The 22,748-nt window shown below is 37.4% G+C and overlaps 1 protein-coding gene across 1 annotated transcript in view; it reads right to left on the reverse strand.

Annotated features, from left to right (window-relative positions):
• Nucleotides 1–22,748, reverse strand: part of SYCP2L (synaptonemal complex protein 2 like) — a 114,411-nt gene that overhangs the window by 27,286 nt on the left and 64,377 nt on the right. The window contains exons 21-26 of the mRNA XM_058736128.1: nt 10,255–10,303; nt 8,653–8,800; nt 7,988–8,037; nt 5,965–6,094; nt 4,862–4,935; nt 4,634–4,703 (exon numbers count right to left, since the gene is read on the reverse strand). Of these exons, the coding sequence (XP_058592111.1) occupies nt 4,634–4,703; nt 4,862–4,935; nt 5,965–6,094; nt 7,988–8,037; nt 8,653–8,800; nt 10,255–10,303 (521 nt within the window). The remainder of the gene's footprint in view (nt 1–4,633; nt 4,704–4,861; nt 4,936–5,964; nt 6,095–7,987; nt 8,038–8,652; nt 8,801–10,254; nt 10,304–22,748) is intronic.

A 22,748-nucleotide genomic window follows, 5' to 3' on the forward strand; every position in this document is an offset into this window, starting at 1 on the left:
GGGGAACAATAAAAATTATTTAGAGGTGACACAAAAGACTTAAAATCACTAAATGATTTTAACATCTGGATCATTACTAAAGCCATATGAAACTAAGAAATCCACCTGGATAAGAGATTTCAGTGTGTAAGACAGAAGCCTAAAATTAAAAGAAAATTAAAAGAGTATCTTGGTTATCTAGGGAAACAGATAAGCATTACCAAAGGGGGGGGAAAAAGCAAACAAACCCAAATAATTGGGTTACATTAAAGTTGAGCAATCCTGCCCTGTAGAGAAACTTAACACAATTTTAGTAGGCAGACAATAGATTGGAAGATGTTTGCAATACTACAAACAGATATAAAAAGAAAAGAAAAAGAGATTGACATCTAGAATATTCAAGCAGCTACTTTAAAAAAGACAGAAACCTCAATGAAAAAGAGTGCAAGAGATATCAAAAGGAATTTACAGAAGAAGAAACCCCAAAGACACACAAGCATATAAAGAGATATCTAGCTTAGTTATCAGAGAAATGGAAATGTAAAACAATGAAATATCAGGTTTCCCTAGTAGACTGACAAAACTTGGAAAGCTGTGTAATGCCAACTATTAGTGGGGGTACAGAAATTTAGAAACACTTTGCACTTCTTGTGGGAATTTATAATCATACCATTCAGGAGAGCAATTAATCTCATTAGGGTGCATAAGAAGATACACATAATGGTGTCCATTACTTTTGGTGATGACATGGAATTAAAAGTCATTGGTATCCATTACTGAGAGAGGATAGGCAAAGTGTAGTAGATACATAACAAGAGTACTAGAGCAATGAATATAGATCTTAAAAACTGCTGAGTAAAATAAGAAATGAGATATAACAATACTATTTACATAAAATTACATGCATTTACTTTACTATTTTATAAGAACACATATAAACAAAAGTTGAGTATTAAACATTTTACAAGGTGAGGGAAATGGGGAGATATTGGTCAAAGGGTACAAACTTCCAATGATAAGATTAAGAAATTCCGGGGATCTAATGTACAGCATAGTGATTTTAGTTAGCAATATACAGCATGGTGATCTCAGGTCAGATTTTAGTGTTATATACTTGAAAGTTGCTAAGAGAGTAGGTCTTAATTGTTCTCACCACAAAAAAGAAAATGGTAAACACTCTGATGGTAATCATTTTCCAATATATAAGTGTATCAAATCAATGTGTATTCTACCCAGTGAAAATTTATTCAAGAGTCATTTTCATACAAGCAAAAATTGAGACATTCATTCCTACAAGCAGACCTTCACAAAAGATGTATTTTAGGCAGAAAGAGGTCCCCAAAAATGTGGAAGTGTAAGACACAGGAAAAATGTAAGCAAAATGGTAAATATATAGGTGTATAAACATGGACATTACTACATAAAACAATATCTTAAGGTTTAAAATTAAAATAAAGGACACTACCACATGTTGTGGTTGGGACAGGCTAATGGGATTCAAGAGTCTTAAGTTCCTATACATAATCTAGGAGGAAAATAATGTTGTTGATTAGACTTTAAAAAGTTATGTATGTTATGATTTCTAAGTTAACCAGTAAATGAAAAGAAATAGAGTATATAAATGATTAGAAGGAGAAATAGAATTAAGAATAAAATACATAAAATGCTTAAGCAAAATGAGAAACACTTAAGCAAAATAATATGAGAAACAAAACAAAATGTTTGGGTCACACAGAAAGTATAAAATAAATTGGTAGATACAACCCAAATACAGGAGTATTACATTAAATGTAAATGGACTAAATACTCCAGTAAAAAGACTTACTATTATATGAGGGCAGGGGGAATCCAATTGTAGGCTGTTTACAAATGATATCTGTAACATGAGGATATATATGTTAAACATAAAAGGATAAAAAACTTATACCATGCCAATGCTTAACAAAAGAAAGAAACTTCAAGACAAAAACATTACTGAAGATAAAGGCAGTCACTTTGTAATAATAAAAATTTCAGTATATTATGTGGATACACCATTTTATATTTATAACAACCTAAATATATTTTATACAAAGCAAAATAGAACAGAACCAGAAAGAGAAATTGGTGAGTCCACAAACATAATGAGAGGTTTTGACGTACTACTCTCAACAACTGATAGAACAATTAGACTGAAAAAAATTAGTAAGAATATAAAATTTGAAGAACATAGTTAAGAAAAGTGACTTAATGGATATACATTTGTATAGATATTACAGTAACTGTGAAATATACTCTCTTAACAAGTTAGCTTTTTAAAAAGGTTGACATATACTGTGTCAGAAAGTATATCTCAAAATTTCAAAGGATTAAGTTATACAGACTCTAGCCACAATGTGTCCTCTAGCCACAATGCAAACAAACCAGAAAAGAGTAACAGAATCATAGCTAAAAGAAAATCCCCTGCCATTGTGAATTAGGAAATACACATCCAGAGCACCTGGGTGGCTCAATCGGTTAAAACATCTGACTCCTGATTTCAATTCAGGTCATGACCCCATAGTTTGTGATTAGAGCCTGAGTCAGACTCTGCACTGACAACATGGAGACTGCTTAGGATTTTCTCTCTCCCTCTCTCTTTGCCCCTCCCCTGCTCACGTACTTTCTTTCTCTCTCTGTCTCAAAATAAATAAACTTAAAAAGAAAAAAAAAAAAGAAAAGAAATACATTCCCAGGTAATCTTTGGGTCAAAGAAAAAAAATTTAAAAATAGAAAATACTTCTAAGTGATAATGTATGTTACAATGTGTGGCACTCACCTATAATGATAAGAAATGTACACCATTAAAAATATAGAACGTAGGAAATCATGTATGAGACTATCTTTGACTTTTTGGTAGGGAAGAATTTCTCAAGACTAAAAAGTGCTAACCATAGAGAAAAGATTAATAAATTAGAATTCATCAAAATTAAAAACTTTATCCGAAAAACCAGCCATAAAAACCTACAGTGAGAGCATCACAAAAAGAGAAGGTGCAAACCACATAGTGGAAGAAGACATTTACAAGACCTAGAACCAAGTCCTCAACATACGAAGAGTTCCTAGGAAGAGATCTAAAAAGACCATTCTTTAGACAAGGGGGCAAGACATTTTAGACACTACACAAAAGAGGAAATTCAAATGGCTAACATACAAGATGATGCTTAATCTTATTCGGGGATATTCAAATGAAAACTTCAACATGTGTACACACATAAACACACACACAGAAATTTTAAAATCCCAAGGGTTGGGTAACACGAAGCAACACAACTCTCGTACACAGCTGATGAGAAAGCAAATTGATACAACCAGTTTGGAAAACCGGTTTGGCACATCTTCAATAGTTGAAGATATATAAACTCTGTGGTCTACCAATTCTTTTCCTAAAAATATACCTAGAGAACATTGTACACATAGGTACCAGGAGAAACGTGTGCAATTCTGCATGGTGGCATTATTTATAAACAACCCAAACTGCAAACAATCCAAATGTCCCACCGCCCTAGGACAGATAAAATATGTTCTATTCATATAACTGAATGTTATGCTGTGATTAAAATGAATACGCTTTCACCCACACCTATCAGCATGAAAAGATTTTACAAATGATATTGACCAGAAGCAGGCCACATGAAATTTACACAGTGTGACGCCATTTGTTTGTATTTTACGTGAGATAAAACTACACTACATATTATTTAGGGATGCATACAAAGAAAGAATAATAAAGAAAAGCAACAGAAACCTTTTCACGAAAGTCAGGACTGTCATTATCTCTTCAAGGGATGGAGGGAAGTAACAGAACATGATCCAGTGTGGAAGGATGCTAGGTCAGCGACAATATTCTAGTTCTCGCTCTGGGTTGTGGTTACACACATGTTCGCTTTAGAACCATTCTTTAAACTGTGCACGTATTTTCCATTCTCTTCTGAAGGTATGATATTTATCACAATGTAGAAATGAAAAAAAAAAAGAAAAGCACTGGAATCCAACACAAAATTAAGGTTAATGGGCTCCCATGAAGAGGGAAAGGGCAGGGATGGATTTGGGGTGGCGCCTAGCAAGATTGTGAGACAGTAATGTTCTTTTTCTTAACCCGGATGTTGATTCACAGATGTTTGTTGTGTTGACATACCGCACATAATATATGCTACATATAATATATAGCCATTTGAATCTTCTGGATACCTCATTTAAAATGTAAAGAGAAAACAAACTATTCAGGAACATCATCAAGAGTGGCTAGGTGCTATCCTAATTCACAGCACTGTGAACAGACCTGCCTGAAAACCTTATCGTAAACTGTAAGTGACCAACTCACTTGGGAGTGGAAAGAACCCCTGGACCAGATCCTTGGCAAAGTGCCCCCACTGAGGCCTCCTTTGAGGCTGGAGAAGAAGTAGCTGGCCCCAAGCTATATGCTTCTTGAAACTTCTTGGTCCTGAACAAACCACCCCCCCGCCCCCGGTCTCTCCTTGACCTTCATGCACTTTTTGAGCAGGTAAGCAGATCACAGTGCTCTCTCCAACACTCTGTAGAGTGATTTTTCTTTGCTGCAATTAGAATAACAACGCAGCCTATCAAAAGCAAATTAATTTTGCTTTATTCTGCAAAGATTTTAGTGTTCTCTCACCTCTGTCTTCCAAGTTTTGCAGCTTATGTTTGAACCCAGTACTTTTTGTCAACGATTCTTGGTCCGCCATCTCAAAAAAAAGAAAAAAGAAAGAAAAAAGAAAAGGCCATAAATGTCTATTAAAATAAGAAACAAATGGTGCTACATCATCCCTTAAGAAGGAATAAGTACCTTATGCAGGTATAATATTAGTTCTGGAAAACCAGTTGAATAACAATTAAATAGTACCTTAGATACATTTTCTTCAACTTCTGAGTGCTCCAAGGAAGACACATCGCTCAGTGGGTGGGGACTTTGAAGTTCTGAGTGTTAGAATAGTTTCAAGGGAATGAACAAGCTTAGAAGCAACGTCAGGTAATAAACTTTAGTCTCTATATTAAATATGACCATCCAAAAAATGGTACTAAATGAAAACAAACAAACAAAAAAAACTTGCACCTTTCAGGGCATGTATGGTTATCAGGTTTGTAGATCTGTAGATAAAATCAAGGGCCTCAACTAAATCAGCCCCTTTCACAGCTGCCCACCGCCTGGCCCCAAATATACAGGCAAGGCTCCTACTACCTCAAGTCTGTGACCTTTCTTCCTCCTCTCATAGTTCCACTTCCTTCTTTCCTCTTACTCTCTAACAGTATATTTTTCTTTTTCTCTTCTCCTTACTCCTTTCCTCCCGGTGGCGGCCAAGCTAAGATGTTGTCAGTCACGTCCTTACGGACCGCTATCATGTGCTTGGCAACGTGCTAAGCTGCGGAATTGATCAAGCAGAACAAACCAAAATCCCTAGCCTTACAAAAGATGTGAATACTTTTTCATAAAATACAGCGGAGGTTAAGATACACCTAGCGGAACAAAGGTTGGCAAACTCTGGCCCCTCAGGTCAAATCCAGTCTACCACCTGGTTTTATAAAGTTTTATTGGAAACACAGCCATGCCCGTTGGTTTACATCTTGTCTGTGGTTCATCTGGGGCTACAACTGCCGAGTTGAATAGTTGCAACAGAAACTATAGGGGCCAAAAAGCAAAAAAAAAAAAAACAAAACAAAAAACAACAACAACAAAAAAATTACTATCTGGTTCTTTACAGAAAAAGTCTACCAATCCCTATTATAAGTCATCACCTGAGTTTTCGTGCTTCTTTAAAGATGAACACAAGCTAATCTCAAATGTTAAAGCAAAATTAAAATATCCTCTATTTTTTGCTAATGAGGAAATTAAAGAAAAGATAGTATTCATACTTTTAACAGATATTCAAAAAAATTTTTTGTTTAGTTCTAAGTATTTTTCCTAAAATATAAGTTTTTTTCTATGCAAATCAACAGAAAATCAGGTACCTGCTTTCTGGGCAGAATCTTCAGGAGTTAAAAGGGCAGAACTACTCTGAAATTTTGCTCCAGAAATTTTTGGAGGTATGGAATTATTTTGCTTGGAGGTATCTTTCCATAGCGGTATTAGAAGTTTAGCCTAAAATATAGTACCTTTTTAAGAGTGTTAACATTCATAACCCCTCAAAATAGTTTTTAGAAATTCCAATACATTTCTAATAACCTTTAACATAATTTAGGGGGCACCTGGGTCATGATCTCATGGTTTGTGGGTTCAAGCCCCATGTTGGGCTCTGTGCTGGCAGTGTGGAGCCTGCTTGGGATTCTCTCTCTCTCCTTCTCTCTTTACCCGTTTCCCCACTTGCTCACTCGCTCTCTCTCAAAATATATAAACAAACTTAAAAAATAAAAAAAAAAAAATTAAATGCTTTAAGTATTGGATTTTCTCCATTTGAAAATAAACACTAAGACCATAAGATCCTAGAATTGGAAGCACATGGTCATATATCAATTCATAATTCTAACTCAAAGATAACTCTAATCAAAGTTCTCAAAGTAGGGAACACAGCATCGGCAGCACCCCAGAACTTGACAGAAATGCAAATTCCAGAGCCCCATCTATTATTTACTCAGTCAGCAACAATGGGATGGAACCTAGCAATCTGCATTTAAACAAGCCTTCTTGGTCATTCTGATGATCCCTGCAGTTTGAGAACCACGTCTTATAAATAAAGTTTTATTGAAACGCAACATGCCCATTGCTTTAGGTATTGTCCATGGCTGCTTTCACGCTACAGTGGAAGAGATGTATAGTCACCACAGAAAATATTTACAATCTTCTGTGTCTAGAATGTTAACAATATTTACATCTAACCCTTCACAGAAAAAGTTTGCTGATTCTGCCCTAAATTATCCTCTTGTACCCCAACACAGAGAAATGAATTTTGGATGCTAATATTTGTACAAACTCAGTAATGCCCTTGCCGGAAAATAAACAGACTTCCTGTCAGTTGCAGAGCTTAAATGTATGGATTCTCAAAGCTTTGATGTTTGGGGTTATTTCAAACAAAAGCTGTATGTACTTTAAATTTTTCTTTTGGCCTATTGCTAACGGATAACTCCTATTAGTTTGAACTATTCAAACAAATATTTAGGTCAGAACCTAATGCAGGGCTCAAACTCACGAACTGCGAGATCATGACCTGAGCTGAAGCCAGATGCTTCACTGACTGAGCCACCCACATGCCCCAGTGTCCAATATTTTTAACTATGTTATTTTGTTATTTTTTTAATGTTTATTTTTGAGAGACAGAAAGAAAGAGAGACAGAGTGTGAGAGGGGTGGCAGGGAGGTGAGGAGCAGAGAGAGGGAGACACAGAATCAGAAGCAGGCTCCAGGCTCCAAGCTGTCAGCACAGAGCCCGACACGGGGCTGGAACTCACAAGCTGTGAGATCATGACCTGAGCCGAAGTCAGACGCTTAACCGACTGAGCCACCCGGTGCCCCCTTAACTATGTTACTTTAAAACAAGAATAACCAAAGTGAATTCAGAAACTCTGAGGGTTTATTCAATATTTATGTAAGCCTGAAGTCATTTCAACCACTTACAAAGATTTAAATGTTTAAGTCATTAAAAGCTTTAGAAATAACAGGTCAGCCAACTGAAAACCAAGGGAAGAATTAAACCAAGAAGTTTATTTCAAAGTGTTAATTCAGAGAGCGTATATTTACAGGAAGTCAGGATAGCCCAGATTTTAGCATCATTCGTAATAAACATCTTTCAACAAATTTGGCAACAATGAAGAAAGATCCTTAACTGTTTACCCAAGATTCACACTAAATAACCATTTATAAGACCTTGCAATTTCTATTGACAGCGATTTATGTACCAACAAACTACTGGTTATTCTATTCCTGAAAGAAGATTTTTTTTTTTTTTTTGAGAAATAAATGACATTTAACCCTAAACAGATTGAACTGTTTCATGCTAATGCCCTAGGGGCACATGACAGCCCAGATCAAATTTACTTACTTCGTCCTTCTCATGGTCATTGCCGCTGCTGGGAGGGGAAAATGGCAAAACTAAAAGAAAAGAAGTGTACAACGGGGAAGTTTGCCTATGAGACACACAAAAATTCGTTTCTCCCTCTCTCCCAGTTATACATGCCCATACTAGAAGTGATTCCCACATCCTGAAGCTCGCTCACATGTGTAGCTCTTAAGATCCCTTTCTAATATCCACCTTGTTCCTGAGACCTCACCCCCCGACATGAATTTTATGCTCCAGACCCTACCTCTGATGCTGTCCTCACGTCAATTTGTCCTCGTAATTTTACCTCATTTAAAACATTTCCTCTTCTGCACACCTGAGTGCTGGTCTTTCCCAAGGATTAGCTCAAATCCCACCTGCCTCTTCCTTGAAGCTTCTCCTAGCTCCTTCTTCTAGCTCATGTTAGATGATCCTTATCTGAACTCCTACTCCATTTATCTGCAGCTCATATTTAATTATCGGTCAATTCTACATTCTCTCGTATGGTTTCGTGGACGTACGTGTTGGCCTTTCCAACGTAATCGTAGCAGGGAAGGGAGGGCACGTAATCAGTTTATCTTTGGTACCCTCCATTCTTCCGTCACATAACTGAAAAATGCCTGATTTATTTGAAAAACGACTTGAAAGAAGACACGGACCAAACTCACTTCTCACGCTACTTCTAATTCTCGTCTTTTTCCTCCCGGAATACGGTCTTAGGGATTTCCTTTTTTGGTTACTGGTCCAAGATCTTTCACTGGTCCCAGTACTTGAATCCTGATCACTCTCTGAGAAGAGGTGTTTCCTGTAATTAAACTTTCACAAGCACAGATGAGAAATGAGCACTATTCACAGGGTGTTAGTGTCCTTTATGTACAATTAAACGTATCGCTACAGGGTCAGACAAAAGACCGGTAACTCCTTCTAGAAGACTGCGCTCTCCTGTAGTATAAAGGCAGAGAAGTAAGGAGAGGGGAGAAAAAGAACAGGTTTCATCAGTCAGTTCTCAACCAAACTGCTGTTGTGAGGGATGGGAGTCCTCTCTCATCAAAAATAGTTGTAACTGAAGAGACCATAGGTGACTGTTCAGAAGCTGACACACCTGAATATCATCCCAACACTTTTAACTTCAAAATATTATTGCAAGTGACAGAAGAATTTATAAAAATACTTTTTGCAATGACAAGCATGTCATTTAGAGTAACTAAAGTCAAACAAGGGAGTAATTTCTATTTAAACCTGAAAGTATTTTTGAAAGTAAGACTAGCCTGGGGCGCCTGGGTGGCTCAGTTGGTTAAGCATCAAACCAGTTCAGGTCATGATCTCATGGTCCGTGAGTTCAAGCCCTGGGGCCAGGCTCTGTGCTGACAGTTCAGAGCCTGGAGCCTGCTTCAGATTCTGTGTCTCCTTCTCCGCCCCTCCCCTGCTCATACTCTGTCTCAAAAATAAATAAACAATAAAAAATTTTTAAAAAACAAGAGCAAGCATTCCTTCATTTCATGCACAGAATTAAAAAAAACCATGCGGCAAGGCTTGGCCAGTTTCTTTAGTTTATGTAAAAAGGTATTGTTATTCACAAAACAAAAATCTAGAGCAGTAGCTCTTAAATTTGGCTGCATGTTACAATCGTGGGGGTGGGAGAGCTTTAAAAATTTCCAGGGCCTAAACATCACCCTAGATCAATTATGTCAGAATCTTTGGGGGAAGGGACCCAGGCTCCAATAGTCTCATCAGCTTTCCTAGCGTGTTTCCAGTTCAAAGACTGAGCAGCAGAGAGTGAGGACCATTGCTAAAAGCAAGCCAGATGGAGACTTAACTTGATGAAAGCCCATGATCTCAATTAAAAAAATTTCATTTAATGTTCATTATAGAGTTTTTAAAATGCACTGACTATGGACTTGGAGCAGTGTGCTTCCTGAAGTGAGAGGCACACAGAAAGGGTGTAAGTTGGTGCAAACAGGAATGAAAAAAAACCACGTTATGGACTCACAGTAAATAATTTCTTTTCAGTTCATTAACACTTCTGATTCGATTCACGATAAATCACAGGTGCTAGGGGGTCCTTAACACTTTTCTTCTACTTAATCTTTTTTAACAAAGCAAGAACGGACTTTCGTTTTAAAAGTGAAATAATTTTTTTATAATAAGTCTCAGATCAATTTAATGAGAGATAATAAAGGACCAGGGCGGGGACACATTTTGAAGAAGACTTGCAAATAACTGAAATTTTGAAAGTAACTGCCTTAAGACAAGTAAAGTTACTCCATTACCGACATCCTTGTTTCTGGCTTTCTCTCCCCGTCGGAAGCAGAATCTGCCCTAAAACAAAATAGGTCAGATGAACAGAACTGTATCAACACTGCCTTCTCCCTCCCTTCACTGCCCAGCCCAGCCATTTTTCCCCCCTTTCTGTGCCCTTTGTCTGATTGTGAGCCCAGTGCGTGGGAGGTACCCCCCACCCCCAATCCTGCAGACGGACTTCTTATCTTATAACCCATTTCTATAGATTCTCTACCAGACAACAACTGGTTCTTTAAAGCAAAGGAATCTTTGTTGGACTCTTCTCTGCCGGGCATACAGAGAACTGGGAAGGCCAAGTTAAAACCAGCAGGGAAGCAGGGAGGTGTGGCAATGCTGCAGAATGGCATTTCCTGCCTGGCTCTTCCTTAGAATCAACAAGGAAGCTTAACAAGAAAGCTCTTCCCAATAATTAGTGAATACTGAGCAATTTCTCATATACCTGCTGGCCATTTATGGTCTTCGGAGAAGTGTCTATTCAAGTCCTTTGCCCGCTTTTTAAATTGGGCTGATTTTATGGCTATTGAGTTGTAGGAGTTCCTTAGGTATTTTGGTAATTAACTCCTTATTGGATATATGCTATGATTTAAAAAAAAACAACCACACCCAAAAGATAACAAGTGTTGGTGAAAATGCGGAGAAATTGGAACACTCACAAATTGTTTGTAGGAGTGTAAAATGGTATAGCCACCATGGAAAACAATATAGAAATTCCTCAAAAAATTAAAAGTAGAACTAACGTACAATCCAGCAATTGTATTTCTGGGTATACACCCAAAAGAATTAAAATCAAGAGCTTGACGAGATACTGGCAATCCAATATTCATTTACGTATTACTTACAATAGTCAAGTTATGGAGACAATATGGATAAAATGTGGTGTTATATACGTTACTTACAGACAGACACACACGAATACTATTCAGCATTAAAGGAAAATCCTGAAATTTTCAACATGGATAAACTTGGAAGGCATTTTGATAAAACAAACCAGCCGCAAAAGGACAAATAGAGCATGCTTCTACTTCTAGAATATCTAAAGTGATATCTACATATCTGATATTTTAGATATCCGATATCTAAAATAGTCAAACGATAGAAACAATAGAGAGGTTATTGAAAGGAGCTGGAGAGAGAAATATGGAGTTATTTTTCAATAGGTATAACGTTGTGTAAGACGCAGGATAAGTTTTAGAGATCCATTGTTTCACACTGTGCCTACAGTTAACAATACTGTGCTCTGCACTTAAAAATGTGTCAAGATGGTAGAACTCACGCTGTTTTTGTCATAATGAAAACCAAAATCAAAGACAAACGAAAAAGCTAACGCACCATATTTCTGGGTAACCATTGATCCACTTTCTGCCTCTATAAATTAGTTTGCATTTTCTAGTATCTTATATGAATGGAATCATACAACGTGTAGTCTTTTTTGTCTGGCTTCTTTCATTTGGCATGATTATTTGGAGATTATTCAGTTGTGTGTATCAACTTTTTATTTCTTTTTATTTCTGAGTAGTAGTCTGTCATATGGATATACTAAAATCTGTTTATGCACTCATCTGTTGATGGGCATTTGGGTTGTTTCCAGTTCAGGATAATTACAAATAAAGCTGCTCTAAACACTCATTTGTGTGGACATATGCTGTTCCTTCTCTTGGGTAGACGGCTAGGAGTGGAGAAGCGAGACTGTGAGACACGTACATATTTAACATTTTAAAAAACTACCAGCAGTGTATAAAGTCCCAGTTGTTCTTCACCCTCACCAACACTTGGTATAGTCTGTATTTCTCATTTAGTCACTGTACCACATGTGTGCTAGTATCTCATAATTTTCATCTAGATTTCCCTAATAGCTAATGACATTGAACAAGTACTTACCTATCATCTGTAGATCTTCCTTACTGAAGTGGCTGTTCAAATCTTTTGCCTATATTTTTACCGGGTTGTAGTTTTGTTATTGAATTTTGAGAGTACTTAACATATTTTGGGTACAAGTCCTTTAATAAGTACAGGTTTTACCAATTTTTTCTGCAAGTGTGTATCCGCTCCCTTCATTCTCCTAAATTTTTTTTTGAAAGTTCTAATTTTGATTAAGTTTAATTTATCAATTTGTTTTTTTATGGCCCACACTTTGGTGTTATATCTAAAAAATCTTTGCCTAATGGAAGGTCACAAAGATGTTTTCTTATGCTTTCTTTCAGTTAGGTTTTTACATTTGGATTTATGAGTGATTTTGTTATTTGTGTGTGTGTGTGTGTGTGTGTGTGTGTGTGTGTGTGTGTGTGTGTGTTGGAATGTAAAGACCAAATAACATCGATCTTGTTGCATATACAGAGAGTCAATGGTTCTAGCACCATTTGTTGGAAAAAGTGATTTCTCCACTGAATTGTCTTTGCATTTTTGTCACATGGCAGTTGTCCATATAGGCATAGGAAGACTTCCCGCTCTGTTCCACTTATCTATCTACCTTTATGGCAACAACATACTCTCTTGATTACTGTTAGCTTTATACAAAGTCTTGAAATACATAATATATTAGTCACTTTGTATTTCTTTTTGAAATTTGTTCTGGGAGTTACAGGTTCTTTAAATTCCCATCTGAAATCTAAAAATACCTTGCCAATTTCTAAAACCAAAAACACGAATCTCTGCTGGGATTTGAACTGGGTTTGTATGAAACCTATTAGAGATCAATTTGAGAAAAATTGGCATCTTATCAACATTCAGGCTGCCATCCCATGAGGAGAGAGAGTTATCTCTCTCCATTTATTCAGATCTTCCTTAATAGCTCTTAGCAATACCTTGTACTCTTCAGTGTAAAAGTCTTGCAAATCTTTTGCCAAATTAATCCTTATCTGTCATTTTTAATACTATTGTAAATGGTGATGCTAAAAAATTTGATTGTTGCTAGCATACAGAAAGAAACTTGATTTTGTATATCAATCTTGTATGCTTCAATTTTGTTACATTTACTTATTAGTCCTTTAATAATTAATTTCCACCGGGGCTCGCTCCTTGGGTGGCTCAGTCGGTTAAGCATCTAACTTCGGCTCAGGTCAGGATTTCATGATTTGTGAGTTTGAGTGCCATGTCTGGCTCTGTGCTGACAGCTTGGAGCCTGGAGCCTGCTTCAGATCCTGTGTCTCCCTCGCTCTTTGCCCCTCCCCCACTTGTGCTATGTCTGTCTCTGTCTCTCTCAAAAATAATAATCAACATAAAAAAAATAATTTCCACAAAGTTGCAGGATACAAAATGAACACAGAGACGTCAGTTGTGTTTCTATACACCAATAAAGAACAATCTGCAAAGGAAATTAAGAAAATAATTCCATTTACAACAGCATCAAAAACAAATTATTTAGGCATAGACTCAAGGAGGTGAAAAATGGAAAGATATCCCATGTTCATGGATTAGAATACAATATTATTAAGATGCCAACACTACACAAAGCATTCTACAAATTCAATACAATCCTTATAGAAATCCTAATTTTTTCAGAAAGAAGAGAACCCATCCTAATTGTCATATGATATCCCAAAGAACTCAGAAATGCAAAAAAAAAAAAAAAAAAAAAAAGTCTTGGAAAACAAGAACAAAACTGAATACGTCACACTCCCTGATTTCAAAACTTACTACAAAATGACAGTCACAACACTGCAGTGCTGCCACGAAGACAGACATACAGACCAATAATAGAAGGGAGTGCACAGAAAACTTTCTCACATATGGCCGAATGATTTTTTGACAAAGATACCAAAACTATTCAACGGGGGAAAGAATAATTTCTTCAACAAATGGTGTTGAGAAGCCTAGAAATTCACATTCAAAAGAATGAAGCCGGGCCTTCTACAAATACAAAAAGAAACTCAAAATAGATCCAAAACTGAAACATAATCATTGAAACAATAAACCTCCTAACAGAGAAAAACTTCAATGACGTTGGACCTTGACGGCAACTATTTCTTAAGTATGACACCAATAACATAGCCAACAAAAGAAAAAAATACATTGGACTTTATCAAATTAAAAACTCCTGTGCACCAAGATATATAATCAACAAAGTGAAAAAACAGCCCATAGAGTGGAATATTTTCAGATCACATATTTGATACAGTTAATATCTAAAATATGCAAAGAACTCCTACAACTCAACAATAAATAAGCAAATTTAATTACTTAGCCATTTCTCCAAGTAACATATGCAAGTGGCCAATAAGCACATGAAAAGAGTCTCAACATCAGTAATTATAAAAGCAATTCAAACCCCAGAAAGATACTGTCTTACGTGCATTAGCACGACTATTATCAAAAACAACGGTGTTCACAAGGAGGTGGAGAAATTTACACCCTTGTGCACTGTTAGTAGGACTATAAAATGATGCAGTTGTTCCAGAGAATCTCAAAAAATTAAAACTAGACTCTTTTACATAAATTCCACTTCTGGATACATGCAAAAGAATTGAAGGTAGGAATTCAAACAGATATTCAAACACCCATGTTCATAGCAGCATTATTCACAATAGCTAAAAGGCGGAAGCCACCCAAGTGTCCACTGAAGGATAAATGGATAAGCAAAATGTAGTATGTATGTATATTCAATCTTCAAAAGAAAGGAAATTGTTGTAACAAAAGTTACAACATGAATGGATCTTGAAAACATTATGCTAAGTGAAATAAGCCAGACACAAAAGGACAAATTTATATGGTATACCTATGCTAGTCAAATTCAGACTAGGGGATGGGGGAGGGGGAAATTGGGAGCTATAGTTTAATGGTACAGAGTTATATTACAAAAAGAAAAAAAAACAGACCAATATTCCTGATGAACATAGATTCAAAAATCCTCAAAAAAAATATCAGCAAACTGAATTCAGTAACACAGGAAAAGGATCGTTCACCACAATCAAGTGGTATTTATTTCAGGGATGCAAGGATAGTACAATAGCCACAAATCAATCACCGTGATACACACATTAACAAAATGAAGGATAAAAGTAATATGATGATCTCAAAAGATGCAGAAAAAAAATTTGACAAAATTCTACATCCATTTGTAATAAAAACTCTCAACGTAAGTTTAAAGAGAACATACCTCAACGTAATAAAACCACATATGACAAACCCACAGCTAATATCCTACTCCATGGTGAAAGGCCGAAAGCTTTTACTCTAAGATCAGCGACAATAAGGATGCATACTATCATCACTTTGACTCAACATAGTACTGGAAGGCCTAGCTGCAGCAGACAAGAAATAAACACAAATTCATGAGGAAGAAGGAAAACTGTCACTATCTGGGGCACCTGGGTGGCTCAGTTGGTTGAGCATCCGACTTCAGCTCAGGTCATGATCTCACAGCTCGTGAGTTCAAGCCCCGTATCAGACTCTGTGCTGACAGCTCGGAGCCTGAAACCTGCTTAAGAATCTGTGCCTCCCTCTCTCTCTCTCTGCCCCAACCCACTCACATTCTCTGTCTCTCTCAAAAATAAATAAAACATTAAAAAAAAAAAAAACCTGTCACTATTTGCAGATGGCATAATACTGCGTATAGAAACCATAAAGACTCCACCAAAAAACTATTAGAATAAATGAATTCAGTAAAGTTGCAGATACAAAGTGTACAGAAATCTGTTGCATTCTTACACACTAATAATGAACTACCAGGGAAGTTGTTAAAACAACCCATATAAAATTACACCAAAAAAAACACCTTAAAAATAAATTTAACCAAAGTAGTGCAAGACCTATCTATACTGAGAACTGTAGAATGTTAATGAAAGCTAATGAAAATGATATAAATAAATGGAAAGATATACTGTGCTCATGAATTGGAATAATACTGTTAAAATGTCCATGCTATCCAAAGCAATCTACAGATTCAATACAACCTCCATCAAAATACCAGAGTATTTTTAACTGGAATAATACCCCCAATATCCAAAGCAACCTTGAGACAAAAAGAAGGAAAATGGCAGTATCCCAGTCCCAAATTTCAAATTATATTACAAAGCTTTAGTAATCAAAACAGTATGGTACTGGCCCAGATACAGACACACAGATCAATAGAACAGACAGTCCAGAAATAAACCCACAGTTATATGGTCAAGTAATCTACAGCAAAGGAGTAAAGAGCATACTATGGGGAAAAGACAATCTCTTCAATACGAGGTGTTGAGAAAAACGGACAGGTACATGCAAAAGAATGAAACTGGACCACTTTCTTACACCATACAAAAAAAATAAACTCAAGTGGAACAAAGGCCTAAACAGAAGAACTGCAACCATAAAACTCCTAGAAGGAAATAGGCAGTAAACTCACGGACATCAGCTGTAACAATATTTTTCTTGTCTTCTCAGGCAAGGGCGACAAAAGCCAAAAACAAACCGTTGGGACTACACCAAAATAAAAAGCTTTTGCACAGCAAGGGAAACCATCGACAAAAGGAAAAGACAACCTACTTAATGAAAGAAGATATAAGTAACTGACTTATCGGGTAAGGAGTTAATAACCAAAATATATGAAGCACTGATATAAGTCAACACCAAAAAGACAAGTACTTCTAAAATGCGTGGAGGACCTGAATAGACCTCTTCCCAAAGATGACATAAAGATGACCAACAGACACATGCAAAGATGCCACTAATCAGGGAAATGCAAATCAAAACCACAGCGAGATGTCACCTCACACCTGTTGGAAATGCTAGTATCAAACAAGAAATAACAAGTGTTGGTGAGGATGTAGAGAAAAGGTAGGAATGTAAATTGGTGCAGCCGTTATGGAAAACAGTATGCCGTTTCCTCAAAATTAAAAATAGAAATACTGTACAACCCAGCAATTCGACTTCCAGGTATTTACCTGAATAAAACAAAGACATAATTTGAAAGACACATGTGCCCTGGTGTTTACTGCAGCACTATTTTCAATAGCGAAGATATGGAAGCAACCTTAGTGTCCGCTGACAGATTAAAAAAATAAAGAAGATATGGTACAATATGCAACGGAATATTACTCAGCCATAAAACGATTACATCTTCCCATTTGTGATGGATGGAACTCGAGGGTATTCTGCTAAGTGAAAGAAGTCAGAGAAAGAGAAATACTATGTGATTTATATAACGTATCCAATTTATACATAAACATATAATTGTTGAATCACTAGGATGTACAACCGAAATTAATACTGCATGTCAACTATACAAAAAATGGGTAAAGAGTTTGTTTTTGCAAGATAAAGAGTTCGATGGATTGACTAGTGGGGATGGTTGTACAAGGTACATGTACTTAATGCTACTGAACTATACACTAAAGATTATCTCAACCATTTCTTCTGCATATTCGAAAATTTTTTTAATTTTATGTTAAAACTTATTAGTTCACACGAGGACACCTGGACTGCTTCCATCGTTTGGCTATTGTAAATAACTTCCATAAACATACGGGTGCATATATAACTTTGAATTAGTGTTTTTGTGTTTTTGGAAAATACCAGGTGGGTGATTTCTCGATCATAGGATAGTTTTATTTGTAACATTCATCCATTCATCTGTTGATGAACACTTGGTTTCCATATCCTGGCTATTGTAAATAGTGGTACAATAATCATACGGGTGCATATATCTTTTCAAATTAGTGTGTTTGTTTTCTTCAGGTAAATAACCAGTAATGGGATTACTGGACCATGTAGTATTTCAGTTTCAATTTTTTTGAGGAAACTTTATACCGTTTTCCACAACAGCTGTACCAATTAGCATTCCCACCAACAATGCAAGAGGTTCCCTTTTTCTCCACATCCTCAACACCACCTGCTGTTTGTGTTTTTGATTTCAGCCATTATGACAGGTATGAGGTAATATCTCAATTTGGTTTTGATTTGCATTTTTCTGATGAATGATGTTGAGCATATTTTCATGTGTCTGTTGGCCATCCAGAGGTCTTCTTTGGAGGAATGTCTGTTCATGGCACCTGCCCATTTTTAAATGGGATTGTTTCTTGGGTGTTGAAGTTTATCAGTTCTTTATATATTTTGGATTCTAACCCTTTATTGGATACGTTATTTGCAAATATCTTCTCCCATTCTGTAGGTTATCATTTGGTTTCGTTGAACATTTCACCACACACTAACTTTATCTTGCAGTAGTCCCAATGGTTTATTTTTACTCCATAGTTCTCTTGCCTCTAGAGGCAACAAACAGAAATTTTCCTATGGCTAATATCATATTGCTCTCTGTGTTCTCTTCTAGATGTTTTTGGTTTCAGGTCTCACATTTAAGTCTTGAATTTATTTTTAACTTATTTTTGTGTATGGTGAAAGAAAGTGGTCCAGTTTCATGCTTATGCAAGTGGCTGTCCAGTTTTCCCAACACTATTTGTTGAAGAGACTGTCTTCTTCCCACTGTATATCCATTTCTCTTTTGTCAAAGATTGAATGACCACATAATTGTGGGTTTATTTCTGGGTTTTGTTCTATTCCATTGATCTGAGTCAATTTTTATGCCAGCACCATACTGTTTTTATCACTGCTGTTTTGTAATATAACCTGAAGTCTGAAATCGTGATACCTCCGGTTTTGTTATGTTTTAAGATTGCTTTGGATATTCACTATCTTTTATGGTTTCATACAAATTATAGAATTGTTTTAGCTCCATTAAAAATGCCATGGGCATTTTAATTGGGATTGCATTAAGTGTATAGATTGCTTTGGGTAGTATAGACGTTTTTAACAATATTTGTCCTTCTAACCCATGTGCATGGAATGTCTTTCCATTTCTTGGCATCAACTTGAAATTTTTTACAAGTGTTTTATAGTTTTCAGAGTACAGGTTTTTCACCTCTTTGGTTAAGTTTATTCCTGCCTATTTTAGTGTTTTTGGTGTAGTTGTCAATGGGGTTGTTTTCTTAATTTCACTTTCTCCTGCTTCATTATTACTGTAAAAGAATGCAACAGATCTCTGTATATTGACTTTACATTTATCAGCTCTAGTAGTTTTTGGTGGAAACTACAGGGTTTTCTATATCTAGTATCATTTATTTTTTCATCATTTTAAATGTATTTTTTGTTTTATTTATTTTTAAATTTATATCCAAGTTAGTTAGCATATAGAATAAACGTACTTTTCAATAGGGGATGGGGATTAAAGAGTACACCTATTTCCCCCATCTCCTCTCTGGTAACCATCAGTTTGGGGAGTTGGCTAGGAAGATAGTAGAGTAGGAAGACCTTAAGTTCATCTTGTCCCGTGGATACAAGGGGACAAGAACCATGTCAGAATAAACCCCCAAAACAACTCCAAGACTGACAGAACAAACTACACAACTAAAGGTAGGGAAGAGACCACATCAAAGGTAGGAAAGGCAAAGACAAGTTCTGGGAGTAAAATCGACAGTGGCCATCTGCAGCAGGAATAGGACCAATGTTGCAGAGAAGGGCAGAAAACAGACTTTGGCACTGGGCATCCCACAAATAGGGAGGACAGATCTCTGTAACATTTGCCTTTGAAAGTAAGAAGCTGAATTTATAAGTTTGTAAAATCAGCCAGACTTAAAGCCTGGAATTTTAAAAATTGGCAAGCTTGGATCTGGGGGAGCCCAGATGACATTAGAGAGACAGCATTAAAGAGACAACAGGAGGAAAAGCCTGTGTATATACAGCTAGAACTAGGAATATGAATAATGTTGGGGGCAGGTGGGAGGGTGATTTGCTTATTTCAGGGAGCAGCCTGGAGGGATCATGAGGGTACCCTTCCAACAACAAGGGAGCTGGCAGATGCTATTTCCCTCCCTCATGCCCCAGCATAAACAATGGTCACCTAAGTGGCCCTGGCACTCCTTATTTAACTTGCTTGCACCAAACCACAATATCCCATACCCCCAACCCCACATACTTCAGTGCATCAGCCCTTCCGAGTCACTCTGGTCTCAGCCCCATCACGACAGACCCCTTTCCTCAGAAGACCAGCACAAACACCGCCAATACCACATCTCCTGACTCCCACATTTTGTGCGAATTCAGTTCCAGTAGCGGCATGGGTGGGTCTCATTTTGCAAGCAGACCACCAAACACCTTGCTGGCCCACATTAGGGCAGCAGAGATCTGCAGAGATCTGGACTGAAGGTAAAAGAGGCCAAGATTCAATAGCAGAGCATACGCAAAACAAATAAGAGACACTCCCTGAAGTCCCAGTCCCTGGGGAACAAGGGACACTGTAATACAGGGCACTACAGAACAGAACCTCCTAAGAACAAGAGAAGTAGCTGACTTTTCTAACACATAGAAATAGACACAGAGTCAGACGAAATGAGAGAAACATCTCCCAAGTGAAAGAATAGGACCAAAACTAAGAGACCAAAGCAAAACAGACAGAAGTAATATGCCTGATAGAGAATTTAATGTAATGATCATAAAGATACTCACAGGACTTGAGAGTGGAGAACATTAGTAAGACCCTTAACACAGAGACTAAAAAGAACCAGAGATGAACAACTCAATAAATGAAATTTGAAAAATATACTTGATGGAATAAATAACAGTCTAGATGCAGCAGAAAATGAATTAATGACCTGAAAGACAGAATAGAAAGTCTAAGCTGAATGAAAAACAACTATGCAAAATGAGAATAGACTTAGGGAACTCTGACTCCATCAAACATAGTAACATTCATATTATAGCAATCCCAGAAGAGAGAAAAGGGGGCAGAAATTTGAAGAGATCATGTCTGGAAACTTCCCTAATCAAGGAAAGGAAACAGATATCCAGATCCAGGAGGTACAGAGATTCCATCCTAAGTTCAACCCAAGATCCCTCCCAAAAATTCAATCACCTAAAATTCACAACAAGATGCATATTAATTAAAGTGACCAAAAGTAGCTATAAAGAAAAAACTTAAAGCAGCAAGAGAGAATCAGGGTAGAGACAAAGAGGAGTTAAGATGGTGGAGAATTAGGGGGACCCTGGGCTATCCTTGTCCCTCAAACACAGCTGTATTGAGGTCAGATTACTTGGGACACCCAGGAAATAGATCTGTGGAGTGGCAGAAGGATCTCCACAGTTCAAGGGAGATAGCTTGGCAGGAGTGAGGTATGTGATGTGAATTGGGTGAAAGAAAATGGCACAGCCATGGAGGGGAGGGAATCCTTTCTATGGAGAGATAAAAGGGAGAGCAAGTGAAGGAGGCATTGAGAAAGTGTGGTATATGGTTACCACAGGAGGAAAACCTCTCTGGACCATGGACTGGGGAACAAGAAGTGCTAATGTCCTAGTTCATTTTTGCCAACATCTTTTGGAGATCAAACTCTGAGGTTTCAGAAGTGCGTAACTCTCCAGAGTGGCGCCATGGTGCGTGTTTGTAAGGAGGGAGCTGGCCATGGAGTGCATAGCGTGGTATAGAGAACTCTGGGGCACACTGGGAGAGAACAGTCCCCTTCCTGGAGTACCTTTGGGAGACTGTTTATTGCCTCCCCAAAGACAGAAGACCCTGCAGGTGTCAGCCAAAGGCCTTTCATCAGCAGCGTGGAGAGGCTCCACTCAGGAGAGGAATGGATCCATGCCACGTCCTTTAAAACTTTGGGTTTTGAATCCCCGATGTGTGCCAAAGAGGAAGTACAGGATCGTTGTGATGCAGGGCAAGCTGACTGCCCTTGCTATTCTGGGAGGGCTACCAGAACAGTGGGGGTTGAGAGCCCTGGTCTAGGGATGAGAGAGTGGGGTGGCACCATTTTCCTTCTCAAAACCAAAAAGGTGGTACTTCAAGGAGGAGCACAGTGGACCCCAGCGGAGGCAGGATCCACTTACATCAAACCCTGCCCCTCCATCTCTGGCAACTGCTTATTTACGGGGGCGAGATGGACACTGAGCCAACAGAGCCAGCCTCCTCTTCAGACTAGCACAGTGAGCATCCCTAGGCACCAACAGACAGCTGTTTCTTTTTTCCTCATTTTTTTCTTTTGCAATCAGGCTCATAGTTTGATTTGTTTTTTGTCATCTTTTTTTTTTTTTTTTCTTGGACCGGGCTTTTTTATTCTTTTCTTTTTCCTTCTTATCTCTTTTTTCCCTTTCTTTTCCTTGAAATCAGCCTTAAAGTTTTTTGATTCCCTTTTTGTTGTTGTTCCCTTTCCTTCTCTCCTTTTATGGGATTAGGTCTCCCCATCTCACCGCCATTTTTTCCCCAGGGTTATTTCAATAAATAAAAGTACACTTAATTGAAAGTCCAAACACCCTACCAGTGCAAACAAGGAGAAACTCTTCAGAGGACTGACCAGTGGGATAGAGCAGCCAAAACCCAACAGCAGAGTGCACGCAACATACACCAGAAACACTTCCTGGAGTGCTAGGCCCTGAACAGCGTATAACCCCTTTCTAATATAGTAGTACTCTCAGGTGCAGGACACATAACAAGCTTTTAAAACACAAAAGACATAAGCTGAGTCAAAGTGACAAGATAGAAGAATTCTCCCCCAAAGAAAGG

Source organism: Neofelis nebulosa, chromosome 6 (genome assembly GCF_028018385.1).
Source record: "Neofelis nebulosa isolate mNeoNeb1 chromosome 6, mNeoNeb1.pri, whole genome shotgun sequence".
Classification (NCBI taxonomy): Eukaryota; Metazoa; Chordata; class Mammalia; order Carnivora; family Felidae; genus Neofelis; species Neofelis nebulosa.